This window comes from Scophthalmus maximus, chromosome 4, assembly GCF_022379125.1.
Source record: "Scophthalmus maximus strain ysfricsl-2021 chromosome 4, ASM2237912v1, whole genome shotgun sequence".
Lineage (NCBI taxonomy): Eukaryota > Metazoa > Chordata > Actinopteri > Pleuronectiformes > Scophthalmidae > Scophthalmus > Scophthalmus maximus.
In genome coordinates this window covers 11,184,862-11,203,953 of record NC_061518.1, presented here as the reverse complement: position 1 = coordinate 11,203,953, position 19,092 = coordinate 11,184,862, and the positions used below count along the sequence as shown (strand labels likewise).

Sequence of the window (19,092 nt, the reverse complement as noted above, 5' to 3'; positions counted from 1 at the left end):
AATGTTTATTTATTTATTTGCAAACATTCACATGAAATAGAAAAGAGTTCTTAAAACTAACAATTAATTAGCAGATAAAAACACTGAGCAAACAGTGAAATCGTTTAACTTATTGGTTTTGATATGGAATAGATGTTATACACATTAGTATTGTCTAAATAAAAGATGTCCTCTCACAAAGCCTGGAAAGTGGTAAATGGGACATCGGTGGGCCCCGACCCCAAAGAGAAAAACCTCTCAAATACACATTGCTCAGTGCATGTCAGTGTTTTGGTCAGTAGAAAATAAGTAGGCACTTTTATTTCTCTCTCTCTCTCACAAACGCATTCACACAAAGAAACACATAGACAAACGGACTGCTTTGAGAACAGACACTTAACTGACGAACAGCGGGCGTTCGTATGTACATGCAGAGAGACAGGACTGTGGTGAACAGACACCCTAGTAGCTGCTTGAAAACAGAAAACAGGCTGATGGTGCGGTAGAAGTCAGTGAAATCAGCCATAGCCAAGAAACAAAAAGGTCAGTGAGCAGAGGAGAGAATTACAGGATGGATGCAACGGAGAAAAAATGGGGGGAAATCGCCAGAAATTGGTGAATGTGAGGGGCGTATGGCATTGAAGGCAGATGTTTGAGGTAATTAGTGTGTTATGTGTTTGATAGGCAAGATTCGGCAAGACTACCATCTCTAGTCTATTCAAATTAAATGTGATTATGTCCTTTTCAAAATAAACACTTTTCAACAGTGGAATAAAAAAACAGGTATAAAAACAATTGACGCGCTTTTCGTGGTAGAGTTTGTCAAACAAATGTTGCCTGTTTTGTTTTTTGTCGGCCTTATTCACCGAACACGTTTAGAAATGTTAGAGCAGGAAAAGCACAGGTTGGAAAAAATGTAAAATATATATATTGATTCAGGGTCCTGGTTCTGTGCATGATGGTTCACTGTTCTGACTTATTTGGACAGTAGAAGAAAACAGAACCATCGTTCAAGTTATTAGTAAGACCTGTGCTTTCGAGATATGACCTACTACTCTGAATCAAGACATGTACAGCTACCGTGGATCGCCACTCTCGGTTTGGTTGTCGTCATGCATGCGCAGTGTTATGTGTGACACGGCTCCTAGTAACATACTGATCCAAAGTCGGCCGAGAGTGGGCGCGAGGACGGGGAGGACGAGGCGCGCGGCGCCGAAGAGGTGTGGCGGTCTCCATGACTCAGGGTGCGTTTGCGCTGGCGGACGAGGGCCTTCTGGTGCCTCTTCATCCTCTCCAGCTGCTCATCTGCACTCATCTTCCCCCTCTGCTGCTGCTGCTGCTGCTGCTGCTGCTGCGGCGCCGGCTCCCCAGAGTACAGACGCTCCAAGGCACTTTTTGGTCTCTCCTGAGAGGAGTGGGAGGAAACAGGGTTGATAACAAGAGCAAAAGGTGCAACAGAAGGTAATGAAGTCGAAGAAAAGGAAGGAAGAAAAAACTAAACAAGTAGGTAAAAGCTGACGGTAGATAATGTTAATAAGGAATGCAAAAGGAAAACAGTACAGAGAGAATCAGATGCAGTGTTTTAGACACATTACTAAAAAATCTGAGATCTGAGATACTTAAAAAAAATACGATGTCATGAGTTATTACCATGTTGTTTCTACATACTGGGAAATATGAAGATGAAAATCTGAAGATGGTTATTAAATTGATCAAAAATTTGTCATTCTTTCACGTCCGTAGTGCAGAAATAACAGCATCCTTCACTGACCTCCCACCTGCGAACACTTCCGGCTGGGTTCTTTTTCCAGGAGCCAGAAGTACTAATGTGAGCTCCAGATATCAAAGAGCTTAACTCTCCATGAATTCATTCATGAATTTCATTGATACCATCTACAAATTGGACTTACATGCTACTATATCTCTGTGCTGTCTCTCCGTTTATTCGGTTATTCACTTTCGATTCAGCCTCTACTGTTTGATTTGATTGATTCGATTCTTCTCATTCAACTCTTTCTGAGGCTCACCTTCATGCCGGCAGCTGAGGCTGCTCTCCGGAGGGTCACATATGAGGAGATGCTTGAAGACTGATTGAGTCTGAGCGAGGAGCCAGCCACTCCTGAGGCAGAGGCAACATTAAAACACTGTTCTCAACTCGGTAATATTCAATATATTTATTTTTAAACAATGAAAGTGAGTGGAATTTACACAAAATGCTAGTTTAATATTTAAACATAATGTATATGCTACAACAACAACAAAAAGGACAAATTTCTACTGGCGCCAACATCTACATACCCCTGCTAGGTAACGTCTGGTAACCTCCATCATGTCCAGATGCTACCACTGTGATTTGGCTGGAGCCGTCTCCAGCCCCCATAAGCTCGGGATCGCTCAGGAAAGGCCTGAGCTCCACCTGAGAACCACAGACGGAGTTTAGAAACACATCAGAAACTCATATACTTTGGTATATTAAGAGATACACAGGTACTGCATGTACCGTACCTTACTGTCTCCGTTAGTGTACTGGCCAATCTCTCGGTCCCTTTTGCGCTCATCTGACTGTCGCTTGAGGCCGCGCACGGAGGTGTGCCTGATGACCGTTGTCTCCCGGGGCAACGGGGGCACAGCAGGGGGATGCTCATCGGGACTGTAGAGCTGAGGTAGAGGAGGTCTGGGAGGCACATCTTCCTCACCCTTGCACACAGAACAACTGTTTAAACTCTGAGGAATTCTGACGTACAAGCATCTACTTCACATTCCTCTGACAGTGACATCAGAAGTTTCTAAAATACCGCACAATAGATATCCATGTGTGGATACTCGCATTAAAGGTTCCCTGAGGGGTTTTTGACCTCTGGGAGCGCTGTAGAGCTGTTTTTCTATCGGTGAACGGAAATGCATGTGTTTGTGCACTTGGCTAGAACAATAAAACGTCCTACAAATGGCTTCACACTGTTTCACTGATAAACAGGTGATGGGGAAATGCCCATTACTGGACATATAATACAAGCACTTTGAAAAGATTTATTCCTTTAGAACCCTTTGGCATCACATCAACTGATAATTGAGAGCTGAAATCGTTCATGTAGTTCTGAAGAAAAAGTGTTGTGTAATATTTTTGACCAATCACAGCTGCTCAAGCATCTCGGAGACAGCATATGAACAATGTGACTAGCTCAGTCAGCAAACCGACAGAGACGACACCGTGTGAAGGCTTTTGTTTTAACAGCAAATGTGTCTTTAGTTGTGCTTTGTGTGTCTTTAGTGTCTGGCGTCTCTCACCCATTTAAGCCCACTGGCGATGGTTATGGAGTGGTGTAAGGACTGCTGGATGGGGCTGGAGGAAAAGGTGGGGGTGTGGCCAGTGGGGCTGAGGTGGGGGCTGTGCTGAAGCTGGGACAGTCTCATCTCCATAGCAGACGGGCTCCCAGACACAGAAGGCACTGACGACGCCGACACCGAAGGCACAAATTTCCTCTCTGGGGAATTTGATTGTATATGAACATGTAACATGAACACACACGCTGTAAAGACTGCGCTTTTTTTTTCCCCCATGGGAAATGTTGGAGGCATTAGTGCCGAGTGTAGGATTAAGAGCTTGATAATGATAAGATACAGTAGCACCTCCAGGTAGTTCCCGTCTTACCTGGGTTGGTGACAGAGGAGATAGTGACTTTGTAGTTGGCTTTACTGGTGCTGAGGCCTGCGATCACGTCCTCAATCCTCCACAGCTCTTTTCGGATCTGGACTTTCTCTTGCTGCTCACAGAGAAAACAGAGAAATTACCTGAGTACCAAGACATTCATTAATGACGACAATAATCTAATAATAATCATCTACTGCATATCGCCAAAATATAGTTTGTAATTCAAAGCTAAGACACGATCCTCTGAACAGAAATTAACATAATTATTTGCTCTGCAAATGCATAAGAAAGCAGGAGTATGTAACTCACACACACACACACACACACACACACACACACACGAGAGTTATTGACTTGCTCGTGTTTGTTAACCGAGATCACTGAGCCACAGACCTGAGAGAGATCACTGCGGTTCATCTGTCCCTGCAGGGCGGACTTCAGCCAGTCCACATCCCTCTCCAGCCGGCTGTATTCGTTCCATGCGTTCTCCATCTCCTGCAGAACATAACAGAACACAACACTTCACGCTTGAACGAGACAAGAAACAGCTTCCGGAGAGAGGAGCGAGGACTCGTCACACGAGCCAGTGCTCCTTTTAATGTTTCACAGTTCCACCCTCTTCTACAGAGATTTACGGTCACACAGTGCCTGGTGGAAAGCTGCTGAGAGCAGCAGTGAGTCTTGAGTTACTCCTGTTTCATGCTTTCTCACTTGATATGAAGTTTTTACATCTTTATCACTTAGATTTGTTGTTTCCACAATAAAAACTGCACAAATGTTTGAATATGTCTTTTGGAAATGACTTTTACTCATTTACTGTTGTAAATAACAAAAACCTTTTTTGAAACTAATCTTTTTCACTTCAACACTGTTTATTTTAAATATCAATGAACATTTCGACCAAAAGCGTTTTTTCTGTGTGGTGGAGAGATGTGCTCGTGAGTTGCTCCGTGGCCTCGGGTTCATCCCCGGACACTCATTCTGATACTGTCACAGTCAAGCTGAAACATTGTGCCGGTTGCAGAGAGCATCAAAGGGGAACCACTAAAAATAGAAGCGGACATGATGCTGACACTGAAGGCGGTCCGAACTCCAACAACAATGAGCATGTACTAAGCAGGGAAGCCAGTCTGAGTAGTTTGAATCAGAGAATACCTTACCTGCCAAAACTGAATTACCTACACTGAGGGAGCCACGCTTCCTATTTCAACATTGACTAAGGAGTCAAAGAATCGGTCTCTTTCATAAATAGGCATAACAGAAGTTACCGTGGAGACTTGGGATATCTCAGCCCTGATGTGCACCACATCCTCTTGTAGTAATTTCTGCTGATAGGCAATCTTCTCAGCGTGGGCCGGCTGATCTCTGTACTGCTCCATCTGCTGGTGGGAGACGTCCAGCACAGACTCCAACTTGTCCTAGATAGGGACATGAAGGACGCCGCCATAATGCAAGAAGCATTTGTGGACCTCACTAATGCACGAATGGAAGAGTTATCTCTGTTTAACTTAGTGCTCATCCTTCGCCGCATTCACCTGGTTAATGCACACGTCTCAAAAACAGTTTGAGACACACACACACACACACACACGTAAATACTGTAGATAGAGAAAAAACGAACCTTGTCCTCCTTCAAAGTGCGTATGCTGGCCTCTAGCTCCTGGAGAATCTTGTCTTGTTCACACAGTCGACTTAATTTCACCTAAAGGAAAAACATATTGAAACAGTAAGAAGTCAGGAAAAGAAAGGATGATAACAGAATATACCTCTCCTTCGTGTTACTCTCTGTTGACCTGGAATAATAAAAACAGACTGGGGATACAGTATGAGAAAAAGTATCTGTTAACAACAGAGGTCGTCTGTTCCCATCTTGTTTTTTCCTTTCCAAAAATATTTGAGCAACGCAGCCAGATAAGACGAATTGATCTTCTACTTCAGTCTCCGCTGTCTGCGAATATGTCAATAAGGTTCATCTATGTGAAAACCCCGGAGGAGTTCCTCTCATCAGCGCAGTGAGAAATATCAAAAGGCTCCACACTGTCTGGTTTGGGGGCGAGATTTGGTAATACCCATTATGAGTAATCATAATCAAAAATCCATATTTTCAAATTCACTTTTGGAGAAAACCGTCTTGATTGAGAGTGACAGATTTGTTTTCCCAGAAATGGGTTATGTGTTTATGAAAACAGCATTCGACTGCCTGCTTCGCAGTCTTTCACACACAGTGCATTTTTTTTCTCAGATCTATTTATCATTCTGTTCAATTAATAATTAAGCTGTTTTTTATTTTTGCTGCTGTATATTGTTATTTCTAATTGCATGAAATATTAATTGTTCAGACAAATTTACTGGCAATTTCTTATAAATTGTTAAAATGGAACAATGCTAATGATGAAAAGCCAGGACATCCATCTTATTTACCTCCATTCAGCAGAAAACAAAGACTGAGAGGAGCCGCATCAGGCAAATCAAACTGAAAAATTTAACAGCTCAACATCTAAAACTCCCATTACATGTATTTTTCTCTTTAAATTGCAGGGAGGAAAATAAAAGCTGTGGTCGATACTTCCAGGCCCTCACTGTGCAGTGAGCGTGGATGTCCCCACAGTGTTGCAATGTACATTCGTTCCCTTCCCTTCGCCGTCTGTGTTTACCACAACTCAAGAACATGCACACACAACAACCACACACAGAAACAAACACAGTAAAGTCGGGCTAAAGTCAGCTGCTTCTCTGTAGTGGGTTACAAGAAGTCGGGGAAAAAAGGAAGATCTTAAAGAAAAGAAAGAGATAAACAGGGTGCCTATCAGACTGCTTCTTCAAATCCAGAGACCACAGTGATTCACTTACATCGGCATCACTCTCTGCTATTCTCACGGGCCTGGACGGTCTTTCGTTTGTTAAACTCTCTCGTCCAGTCACCTGAAATACCCAACAGCCACAAATAAATAATGTTTAAATATCAGCAATCAAATGATATGTGTTAAACATCTTACTGCCAATTCTTCCAGTTAACAAATCACAACAACAACAACAACAACAACTGCGTGGATTTTCAGCATACAGTGAGACTGCTTGACAAGTCAGATGAATCTAGATAAAATAATGAAAAAATAAAAAACCCACTCAACAAAAAAAACAACAACAACAAAAAAGCACGAGCTGGTATAATTTAATCGAGCGGAGAGACTTGCTGTTTCTTGGAATTGGGGGAGCCCTTAAAACACCAAGGCTGCTCTTTCTTGGCTTCTTAATACTATAAGTAATTTAAACAACCAGGTCCTTCATGTGAACAGGAAGAGAGAAAATAGATTCAGAAATATGATTCAGAATATTATCTTTACATTTAACTAATGTCATTTAGGTAAATGTTAAACTGTAGGTTATGAGGGCCTCTAGTTTCAGGATGGTGTGGTCAGGCGTTATGTACTGTATAAACGCCGGTTGAATTACCAGTGACAGTGTGGGTAAAAGGGAATAATTCATAATTACAAGCTGATCGTACCTGTACCAGCCGTGGCATTATGGGTAAAATAAACCTCATCACGGTTTAATGTAACTTGTGAATTGTCACGCAGCGTAAAACGGATGCTGATGAGAATGTCACGCGCGTTGTTGGTATTTCATCATAGACCAAATCTAGACATTTAAATTTTGAGTACAATATACATCATATATTTCAAATATTTCAATCTGGACTAAAGTTGTGGACCTACAACCAATACTGCCATTCCTGGAGTTATACAATTAGTATGGCTAAAAATAAAGGTGGCCCCCATGCCACTAAATAATAATGATAATAAGTAACAGTTGGTCTATTCTTAAAATTTGTTATTGATTATGCCAGTCGTATTTCTGTGTAATTAAACTGGCAGAAAGTGAATTATACTGCATTATTCAGCACAACTGCCTAAAAGAATTAAGCAAAATGCAGATGTTCAATTGCTTTATCATTCTGGGCCTGTTTATTTTTTTCATATCCCGACATAGACCTTTCTACTTATTTCCTGTTAGGTTTAGTGTCTTTTCTTTTCTTCTCATTTTGGGTCCCTTATAGGATCACAATTCCAAAATACTACAATGGCAACCTTTTATGTGATCAGTTCTGTAATTAGGGGTAGGTGATTTGGTATGAGTATGATTATTTGAAAAAATAACAGAGTCAGTGTGTCCTGGCAGAGATTATCTAGATGATGGGGCAGAGATTTGTCTGCCTGTGGCTGACATTTACTAATGCATGAAGCTGAAAAGTGTGGGTGGAATATTTATTCCATATTCAAGACACCCGCATCAGCATCACCACACCACATCCCAGTGGTATGGACCGGAGCACATGGGAGACTCGGTTAGAGGTGTGTTCAACCTATTTAGTCGGAGGGTTCAACAAGATATATTATCTTGGGCTTGGAGACTTAAGTTTTTCAGGAAAGCATCTTTTACATTCATCATTTATTGGACAGACGTGGGTGTCTAAGAGTCAGGGAGGATTCAATGAGAAACAATATCAAGTTGAAAGTCAACTATGAAGTCACAATGTTTTTCGTAATCTCACTTTCAGGTTTGCCAATTTTTTAAAAGTGTATTACTAAGTTTCCGTCGTACTGAAAAACAAGACTAAAGCCATGATGTGAACACCCCCCGCATGTTATCATCCATGAAACTAGAGGCCTAAAAATGTGTGTTGTCACTGTCACATCATAATCATACTGACAGTAATTATCTTAAAGAGCACCATTGGTTCGTCTTTTCTGCTCTCACAAGCAAAACAAAAAGTGAAGTGAAGATATCCAAGAGACATTCAGTAGCACATTCAGAGATGCATTACAGCATGCGAGGAATCCCTTTGCCATAGCAACTTCCTTTCCATCATCTCAAATCTCATAGCAGTGTTGGAGTGTCATACAGTGAAAGATCAGATCAAGGGATTCATGAGTAAAATCCTGCAGAATGTCCACGGATGCATCACATTCCATTTGGGAAGCAGAGGAATGGTCTGTTTCACTTTGTATGCACACCATCCTTACATTGCAACAGCACCCAAAACTTGGAGTGGAGTTTTCAAACACATTGCGTACTGAAACGACCATCGGCTCAATACTTTGGATCTGTTTTGAAACAGGAAATGGAGAGGCGTTACAGGACGTACGGTGCATCGCTAGATGACCTCCCTCCATTCCAAAACACGACCCAGGTTTCTAATGAATGCACTGTGGTGTTAAACATACAAATCAAAATTGGGATCAAATTCTTTGCACGGGAGTAAATGGAATATAAGCCAATAGCTGACTAAATGAGACAGAGATAAATGCATTTATTTCATTATGGGTAAATAGGAATTGGAGTTCACGTGACTTTCATTTAGAAATTCAGCCCTGTGCTTGTACAAACTTCCAATTCCCATTAGGACGAGCTTAACATCAACATGTGTTACAGTGACATAACTACATTACCACACTGCAACTGAAAGTATCATCCAGTGGGAAACATGGTGACAAACTGAACATGAGAACTCCTACTGTCCAAAGTTATGTCGCTCACATTGGACTAATTGTTGTATTTACAAGCGTATTAATGAGAAAATGCCCTTATAATCCTCAAATATGTCATTTGAAATCATGAGAAGACAAAACATGTTAATTCCATTATAAGGAGACAGCAGAACGCACGATGCAGAACAGAGGAAAGGCAGGTGAAGGGGAAACAGGGAGGCAGATGTTGGGAGGCAGCAGCAGGAAAACAGGACTGCAGTCCAAAGACAGGGGGATGAAGGAGGGGATGAAAGGATAAAGTGTCATTTACTTTGTTGGGGCCCACCTTCAGATCTAGATACTCCAGGTCCTTCTTCAGTTGTATGTAAGTATCATCAGCCTTTAAATGAGCAGTGGAGAGATAAATCATTTGAAATTAAGTCACAAAGGATAATGGGTGACCAGATGACTCCTAAGGCCTTTATTAGCAGTTAACAGAACTTTAATTAACTTGATCTCAATTACAGTTGGTGTCTACCTCTGTATTTTTATCTACAGTCTGTAAAGCCAAACTCTTATTAAGTAATTGTGGAATTTTTAAACTGGTTTAATGTCTCTCGATTGACCTCGTGCACGAAACGAGCAACACAGGTCTCCTGAGAGCCATGTGGTCCAACCGAGTGTTTACGTAGAGAAGGGCCAGAGAAAGGTTGGATGTGAGAAACTGGGAGGAGTTTCTGATTACTGAGCCCCATTGTGGTCTGCAGCAGTAAACTGTTAGTGAGCAGGCTCATGAGGGAAACTGTGGCCTGATGCCTGCTTCAGAGTGATAACAGCAAGAGCAAAAGATGTCTCAGAAATGTAGATGCAAATGGGAAGGTTCAAAATGGAGGCACAGTCGACAAGCAACATGCTTAAAACTATGGCATATTACTTATAAATAGAATGAACATGAAGCATTTGGTCTATACTGTATATATTTTTTTTTAAACAAGGTGAAAGAGCAACACTCATTCTGAAGAACCACACAGCCTCATGCCAAAATGACTGAATAAACAAGACAACCAAGCAATTCCAACAGACGCACAGTCTTTAAAAGCATGACAGGGAGGTAATGTATGGGATTGGCTGGGGTGATGGGCACCACAATGCACTGGCAGTGGATGCAGTGGTGCTGTAGACGAGGTTGGGGAAGTACGAGGAACCCTGACCTGCATGCTGGGGCCTAGGAGGCCATTGTGCTGTTGGTGATGCAGGTGAGCGAACGCATAGCTGGGGCTATGCACACCAGCCATCTTGGCCTGGTGCCTCCGAAGCTGAATGAGGAGCAGGGTCAGCTCCTCGGGCTGCGGCCGAGCCCGGAGTTTAGGGGCCGGAGGGCAAATGAAAAGCGCAGAGGAACGACAGAAAATATTTGAGAACGGTCTGGGCCGTACAGCGGCGGTGCTATAGCAGCTGAGAGAGCCAAGTCGTGGAGGAGACTTCTGCTTCTGTTCTTCTCCTGATAGCAGTACAAGAGTAAAAGCTAGAGCTGCTCAGTGCTACAAGGGACGGTCTAAAGACAAAGGGTTATCACAAGTGATAACACTAAAACAAATATATGGTATGAAAATTAAAGAAACTTTATAGATTTTCACAAAGTCAGTCCAGTCACCTCTAAATTCTACACCTTGGACTGAGTTGTCCTTGCTATTAACAGCATTAGATTCCTACTTTGACAATACTACTGTATAGAATATATTGTTATAAAAGCTATGTAGCACACGTGACAGAGAGTCTCATACCGTTTTTCCGTGTAAGCTTGGTGCACTGACAGTGTGTGTGATGTAGCCCATGGCGGGCATGGACCGCCTCTCTATCTGGGAAGTCTGTGGACAAACGAAATGAATCAACTTGTTATTACTTATAGAGTCATATCAAACAGAATGTCTAATCTTCAACATCACGCTGAATCAAAGTTAAACCATTGCCTCCAAGTCTGCAAACAAATTTGACTACACAGCAGATTCATTTTTTTCCATCCATCCTTTTCTCCCTTTCATCGCGCCCCATCTTTTTCCGAAACAAGGTGTGCCCGGAGTTTCAGACGCTACGGGGCTCGGAGAATTTGACGTTTTTGCTTAACACACAGAAAAAGCGAAAACCAGGCCCAGTACAGAACCTTAAAAGGACACAAACAACAAGAGATTTAATTAACTACACATAAATTATACCAAACCTGCTTTCTTAAAATAACATTTGTTTGCTACCAGCAAGAGAAGCACTGTAAGCCATCCCCTTTGAGATTCCCATGCCACTATTTTTTTTGCTGTATAATAGGTTTTTTATTTAAATGCGAGATCAGAAGAAAGAAGACCGCTGCTGATGTTTGAGATACAGTAGAGATGTTTATAGGGTGCTGAGGAGCCCTGGGCAAATTGGATTAGCTGCTAATAAAACATACTTCTTAATGATATTCCACTGGGGTACTGTATACAGATCGCTATTACCACAGCCAGAGAGAACCATCAGCCTGAAAGATGCTGGGCGCACCAAACCTAAGTTCCCTGCCGCCTAAATTTAGTTCCCATAAACATCGCTGGCTTGGATCATCTTGCATAGCGACTGTGGCTCCCTTTGTTAAAAAATGTATCTTCTTCTTCTTCTTCAAAGGGCTTTTCCATAATTGCGCGTCACTCTTGTATGGTTATAATTAGTGTCCTAACACGAGGGTGAATGATGGCGGACACAGAGCATCTGTGACACTTTGTTTACTTGTGTAAGGCAAACGGGTTGGTTATGAGGCTTGTGTGTGCCGGCAACTGTGGTGATGGTTTGGAGGGAGATCGTTTCACATGTGGAGGGTGTGGTGGGGAGACAGCGCAGGGTGTGGACGTCAGCACGTCCCCTCGCTCCGTCTCCTGCGGTGGCGGCGTTGCTGTCTGAGCGCTGCAATGGTTTGGGGAGCGACGGAGCAGCGAGCTCTTGTTCACACGCGCTCACACCACCTGTGGAGTAGGCCTGGGTGTGGACTGTGTGAAATCGGCGAATGATTCACACGAGCATGAGAGTGTGTGTGTGCGCTGAGAGGTCAGAGCCTTCTCATGATCCTAGCGCTGAACTTCCCATGGTGTCCTTGTCAGCTCCGATCAACATCAATAGATACCTCTCATCCTCTCCCCAGAGCTACTGTGAGAATGAGACCTTTGTCATTTGGTTCACTACCATGTGAATTGGCACATTTTACATCAATCCCAAGTCAATGACAGGCTACTGACATTTACTGTGTGCCAGTATTACAGTGTTAAAGCAGGCTGAGTATGAGAACTCACATTTATGAAGGGCGGGACTAAAATATATCCATCTGGACATTATCGATTCTACACATTATCTTTATCCTGCGCAGGGTTGTGGGACTGTGATGATGGGACTTGAGGGGATTAACCTCGAAAACTGGGAACACACATGGCCCCCTGTGAATTACTCCTCCTCCGCCAGCACTGTTCCCCACATCCAAGACACGATAGAGAGATGTGCTGAGGCTAATGATTATTTTCATTGTTAATCAATCAAATTAATCAATTAATAATTATGTCTTTAGAAACTCAGAATTCAATGAAAAACGTCCATCACAATTTCCCGGGGCCAAAAGTGACATATTCATATTCCTTCACTTTCAGTTTATACGGATATAAAACAAGGAAAAGCTGTTTTTTTCCTTGAAAAACAACATAATACAATACAAAATAATAATCATCATCATTAGTTTCCAATTAATGGATTACTTCTTTCAGGCCATGACCACCCAAAATCCAAATGCTTAGCATTACTTAAAACGAAGTACGTTATATCAGGACAGAGGACAGAACTTCTTAGTGGAATAATCTCCACGCTGGTTTTGGATTTTTCATGCTATTGGTCAGTTTTGGTAAAAAACATAAAAGAAGACCAGCATCATCCTTAATCTTTCTCTTGAAATTAACGTCAGATTAACTACACCAGAACACCAATATTTACATTAATCTTAAATGACGTTTTACTCTACAGGAATAGGCTTTTAGAGTGTGAGGTACTCTACAGAGATGCCTCTCTGCCCTCAGCAGGTGTCCTACCTGGGAAAGATGGGCACAAATATGTCCAGGGGAGCTAGACCTCGTGTTGTCCCCAGATGTCACTTCGTCCAGGGGTCTGACTGTGCGTCTGTCTGAGGGAGTGTGTGGCCTGCGAGGGGACAGGGGTTTGAATGAGGAGGGGACGGATGGTGGGACTTCACACGGGGACGGTGGGACAGAGATGGAACGGGGCATCTCCAACGTGACCCTAAAGGGGGAAGCGTCTGTGAAGTTCGGCCCAGTGTAGACGGGGGCGGTGGGGCTGCCGTGACGGAACTGCTGCCGCTGCTGCCACTCGTACAGCTGCCACACCATCCCCTCCTTGGCGGCCATTCGCTCGTCGGTGGACATGCGAAAGTGGCTGAGTCGGTCGTGGGCGTACTTGTAGTCACTGGGCAGGTTGCTCGTTGCCGGAGGAGAGCTGCTGTCCGACGGGAGACGAGGAGACTTTGGCAATGACTGATAGGTGGTATCCACTGTGCTGCCTTTGGGCTTTAAGGGGGGAGTCCGCCGGGGGAGGTTGTACTCAGCAGAGGGAGCACTGAGACAGAGAATCACATTTTTATGCCAAAAAAATGACAACTACTGAACAATTCAAATACACAAGTACTCATGTTAGCCACTAGAGGGAAGCATTTACTCAATGTTTTTTTCCCCATCATCATTCATGCTGCTGTTGGTGAGAAATGAGTCACACTGACCTCTTCGGTGGGTCCCCTTTTTGAACTTTGACCCACTGCTCCACCTGAGCCAGTGTGTTCTTCCTCTGCACGTGTTTCTCGGTGCCCGTCTGCGAAACAAAGCCCCGCTGATAGACAAGATTTCCATTTTGCTCCGGCGGCAGAGCCAATTGGATCACATTCTGCTGTCCGTTCTTCTGTCCACTGACGGACTCTGGAGAGAGTCTCGCTGCTCGCTCCTCTGGGGCTGACTGGCTGGGCCTCCTTTGGATCTCTAATCCGTACCTCAACTCATCTCCGTGAGCCAGTCGGATGCCGTTATCACAAGAGTCCTCTCTGTCGGCCCTGTGAAGGCTTTCTGGCTGAGGCGAGTTCTGGTTGATGTGGACATGGTTGGTTTGCGGCACTGCCAGCTGTCCAGCCTTCTCTGGATTCTCCACCTCTCTATGAACAAGTGGAAGGGGATGATAAAACATATAATTAACAACACTTGGGTAGGTGCTTTTTATGAAGTCAAGTTAATATAAATTACATTTCTTTCTACTGCCTATCCCAAGCCTTAAAGTACTTCACCGTATAACTATTGTACATGACTACACTTTTAACTGTACATCATCAAGGAGTGCAGCTCAGTTCTTGAAAAAAGGGATTAAAAAGCGTCTAGAGGTGGGTGAAAAAAACCCACAATGGCCACTGAGATTACACATCCCTGTAGATTAATTTCCAAGTCCGTTTGCAGAGACACTTGTACATATGGTCATATTCATCAAAAAGATTCATTCAGGAATGATCAGACACCATGGGGAGGTATTCAGCAAGTTTCCATCTGCACTTTTTAGACTTTTGCTGGAGAATCCATAAAGAGTGAATCCTCAGGGAGAAATGACAGTTGATTTGTCATCATTTAATAGCATGGGGGGGGATTACGTGCTGCTCCTGTAATTGTGCTCAAATGATCAGACTTCCGTCATTCAAATCATTAGGTTACACATTTAAATTAATTTATCTTTTTTCCAATTAAAATGAATAACAAATTATTTAAAATGTCTATGTTTTACAGACTGAATGCACTTAAATCTTTCTTGTTTCTTTAGAATTAACTCGTGAGATAAAGGTCAAATATGAAGGGGAAACAGTAATACTTGGTACTTGGCTGAATGAGACTGAAGTTTTCATGGCAGCCGAGTTATCACCTCACACAGAACTCACTCAGCTAAGCATTAACATTTTTTTTTAATCTTTCATGAGTGCAAAGTATTTGATAAAATTAATGTTTCATTTCAAATGCCCAAACTAAGATTGTCATACAGAGCATGAGTGCTTTTCAAAATAAACAATGTCAGTGGTAATGACTCACATTGGCCTCTAAGTGGCGGTATTGCACAGACTATTCAAACCATGAGGAGCAGCCAGCTAATTTAAGATGTCTTAATGCCTTTTTTTTTTACATTTACCACAGATAGAGCTGCCAGAGATTATCAGACTGTACTAAAGGCAATTTCTGCCGCTGATTGTCAACTTAAAAAAAGTGAGCACACAAATATTATGAATAACTGCTGTAAGAAAACCATTCTGCAGCAGAACGTCTCTTATGTGTGGCTGGTGCTCAGCTGGCAATGGCTGCAATAAGCCTCATTTATACCAGACCCATATTTTCATTTGCACACACACACACACACACACACACACACACACTGGAGAACTGCAGACATCACTGGACCTGCTGTTAAAGACCTTCTGTAAAACTCACGAAAGCAAGACAAAGGAGCAAATTTCAGTTATGGCACCAATATTAAAGCAGTGGTCAGTTCAAAACTACAGTCTAACAATGCACTAGTGAAAATTATGATTAAAAAAATTATATTGGGTTGAATACAGTAATGCCCAGGTTCCCTTTATGATATAATCTCAAAACATGTGCTTTATTGGAGGATAGATGTTGGTACAAGTAGACGACCATCCAATAAGGTGAATCCTGCTCTGCAGAGCGAGACCAACCTCTTTATAGTGTGACTCTGCTGCATCAGCGCAGCCTGGTTCATGGCCCGGATCCAGCCATTCATGTCCTCCTGTGTGTCCGCACTGAAGAAATATGTCCGCATCCCGCAGTGTTCCGCCTGTGAGCCAATCACAGAGTTCTTATTGTAAATGTAGGAGCGCATTCCTGTGTGGCTCGCCTATCAGAGACAGAGAGAGATCCAGAGGGAGAGCGAGAGGGGACAGATATGAGAACTTCTAACCAAAGATCGGACAAACAGGCCGGTGAGGCTGACGAGTGAAAAACTTTGTTGTCCTGTTGACTGAGACTGAGAGCTGTCAACTTCAGTCAGCACAAAGTTTACCGCAACATTTTACTGAGGAAGAGAGAAAAAAACGGGGAGGGAGAAAATTGCTGCAGCAGAAACAATGTGAACATTGTCCTGTTTCTGGTGAGAAAAAACAAGTATATTTTCCAAATGTATAGTCTCTAAAGCACACGGAATTAGACAGAAAAAGGCATTAATGCACCTGTCACACACTGCACACACACACACACACACACACACACACCCCACTCGATTCTGATTCAAAGTTTCAGCTATACCACAGTAATCAGAAAAATCCATTGTTGTACTGATCTACCAATATATAGTAAAAAAGAAGTTTGTTGTATTTCTCCATTGCCAACTTTTTTGTGTAAGAGGCCAGTATTGCATATTTTTGGTAACTTCATCATAACTAAACACATGAACAGGACTAAATGTATTTTATACTGTACGTTACGAAAAGAGCGTCATCTTCACTGAATCCAGTACCACAACGTGCTTAATAAGTATCAGAAAAATCTGCAAAAAACACTATCCACAATAACAGAAAAGGGCTTTTTCGATAGTAATGTAGATACTGTATACTCCTGATTTATAAGTATCTTCACAAACAGATTTCCACCTATAACAAAATATTGTATGAACATATCTAATTGTTGCAGTTTTCATCTTTTACTCGTCTGTTCATTAGCTGGTCACAGATACGTCACCGCTGGTGACACAACTGCACAAAACATCTGTGGTTTTGACCTTTGACCTTCCACTAGCGTAGGCACATAAGTCACAAACACCATCTTATTAACCACCATGATGTAGCTATTAGGAGGACTGTAAAGTAAATTCATTCATTCTACTTGAGGCACAAGTGTGTCACAAGCCAAACACTGCAAAGTAAATTCAATAAGGCGCTTGTTTCAAAACAAACGCAGCAAACCAAGTTAACAACGGTTAACATTTTATTTTTGTTGTAAAACGATATAAAAAAGATAATATATGTATAGCTGGGGGGGGCAAATGTAAAAAAAATAAAGGCAATGGAATCAGAGAGGAGTGTGGAAAAGTGTCTCAGACGCCGTCGTCCCACTTCTCCCATGATGATGACAATGTGATAAGTGATATGCGGGTTGACAAGACAAGTACCAGAGCCACTGTACATATATGTGCCTAAGAGTGATCCCCTGTGTGTCACGTTTTACCAGTTGACCACATTTATTGGGAAACGTTGTAAATATCTGGACATTTCGTAATTTTTCTTTTTCATTCACTGTGGTCCAGCACATTGGATTTAAAATGATACGATGGCATTGAGGTCAAAGTGCAGAGTCCCACCAATGTATACATCCATACAGGAGTGAACAGAGAAGCGAGAGTTTATGATTTCTGAATGAGAACAATTCCTGTTTTTCATTCAAAATCCAATGTTCTGAAGTAAAGTGCAAAACAGCAGTAACAAAAGTGTTAATGTCTTCATACCTGCAGTGTAGAAGAACTGAAATTTACTGTAACTATGGACACCCCTACAGGCTCTGGCATTGTCCACTCCACAGATGGAGTCTGCACATGATGCAACTTTGATGCACATGTAGACATGTGCATTCAGCGGCTGCACGGCGGCATGAGATGAAAAAATGAGCTGAGGATGGCAGTCCACTGATGATGCCAGAGTGAAATCAAATACCTATTCATGCAAGACAGGAAGTCTGTGTGATTCAGGATGGCCGTCCGCAGATAACAGTACTCACTCCGCCCGCACACACACACCGGGTCACAATGGAAGGCAATTGTCCATCAGGGGATGAAGAGAAACACAGTGAGATGAGCAAAAATAAGAGAACAGCAAACACCGGGAAGTTACAGCAGATCGGCGCCGACCCAATAAGAAAGATCAGACAATGTCGGGGGCTGTGGTCGTCACAGTGGCAGCATCAGTCTGTGTTTTGATAAATCACAATCAGACATGTCACAGTGGCATCACAGCACAGCTCTTAGTGCTTCCAGCAAAGTTTATCTTCTCCACTGAACTGCTGCTTAACAAATTGAGAGTATTTTTTTGCCACAATCTAAAGTCCATTACTTCAACTCATTTTTTCAGGCCAGCGCAGTCTGTAATTCACTGTACATGTCAGTGGCTCTAACATTCCTCTGTTGAACAACACCAGACATCTACTGAACAGCTGTCATGCTTACTTAGCAGTAACTGAAATTTTCCACAGTACACCTCAGGTGCAGGTAATGAAATCTCCTGCTCTTTAATGCATGATGGCTCCAGGGAGAGAGAGAGAGAGAGAGAGAGAGAGAGAGAGAGAGAGAGAGAGGGAGGGAGGGAGAGAGAGAGAGAGAGAGAGAGAGAGAGGGAGGGAGAGAGAGAGAGAGAGAGAGAGGGAGGGAGAGAGAGAGAGAGGGAGGGAGAGAGAGAGGGAGGGAGAGAGAGAGAGAGAGAGAGAGAGAGAGGGAGGGAGGGAGGTAGGGGACGGAATAAGGATCTCTTAAATACGGGGTGGTACAGCATATCCCAGGCTCATTTCACCTAACCTTACATATACTCCCTGGCAAGCGGTGGGAGGAGACGCTGAAGAGGCTGAATGTATAATTAATACTCCCAGCAGAGCAATTATTATACAAATTCCACTGTATGTAACGTGATCTTTAATGCACGCACGGCATGTGCGACAGGAGCACACACATATTCACACACACACACACACACACACACACACACACACACACACAGACTCGAAGAACAAAAAAGCCTGAGTACAAAGGAGCTGAAAAGATTGCAACAAAATGCCCCGAAGCCGCAGTGATGCATCATACATTCAGGCGCAATTGTTCCCTGCAACAAGCTCTGTGTTTCCACAAAAGGAGGAGCTGGATGATGTTAACTCTCTCGCCATAAGAAAAAGACATAATCCCTCTGCA

The 19,092-nt window shown here is 42.8% G+C and overlaps 1 protein-coding gene across 15 annotated transcripts in view; it reads right to left on the bottom strand.

The window, feature by feature from the left end:
* Window positions 1-19,092, bottom strand: part of plekha7b (pleckstrin homology domain containing, family A member 7b) — a 62,558-nt gene that overhangs the window by 6,508 nt on the left and 36,958 nt on the right. For 5 of the 15 annotated variants that reach the window (XM_047331513.1, XM_047331511.1, XM_047331516.1 and 2 more), the window contains 16 exons: window positions 15,866-16,044; window positions 13,889-14,311; window positions 13,188-13,728; window positions 10,881-10,964; window positions 10,308-10,442; window positions 9,428-9,496; window positions 6,479-6,550; window positions 5,250-5,330; window positions 4,897-5,046; window positions 4,022-4,123; window positions 3,629-3,740; window positions 3,265-3,461; window positions 2,485-2,676; window positions 2,278-2,395; window positions 2,007-2,098; window positions 1,136-1,384 (listed from right to left, as the gene is read on the bottom strand). In XM_047331513.1, coding sequence (XP_047187469.1) covers window positions 1,136-1,384; window positions 2,007-2,098; window positions 2,278-2,395; window positions 2,485-2,676; window positions 3,265-3,461; window positions 3,629-3,740; window positions 4,022-4,123; window positions 4,897-5,046; window positions 5,250-5,330; window positions 6,479-6,550; window positions 9,428-9,496; window positions 10,308-10,442; window positions 10,881-10,964; window positions 13,188-13,728; window positions 13,889-14,311; window positions 15,866-16,044 — 2,796 coding nt within the window. The remainder of the gene's footprint in view (window positions 1-1,135; window positions 1,385-2,006; window positions 2,099-2,277; window positions 2,396-2,484; window positions 2,677-3,264; window positions 3,462-3,628; window positions 3,741-4,021; window positions 4,124-4,896; window positions 5,047-5,249; window positions 5,331-6,478; window positions 6,551-9,427; window positions 9,497-10,307; window positions 10,443-10,880; window positions 10,965-13,187; window positions 13,729-13,888; window positions 14,312-15,865; window positions 16,045-19,092) is intronic. The other 10 variants (XM_035629432.2, XM_047331512.1, XM_047331515.1 and 7 more) reach the window with 7 other exon arrangements.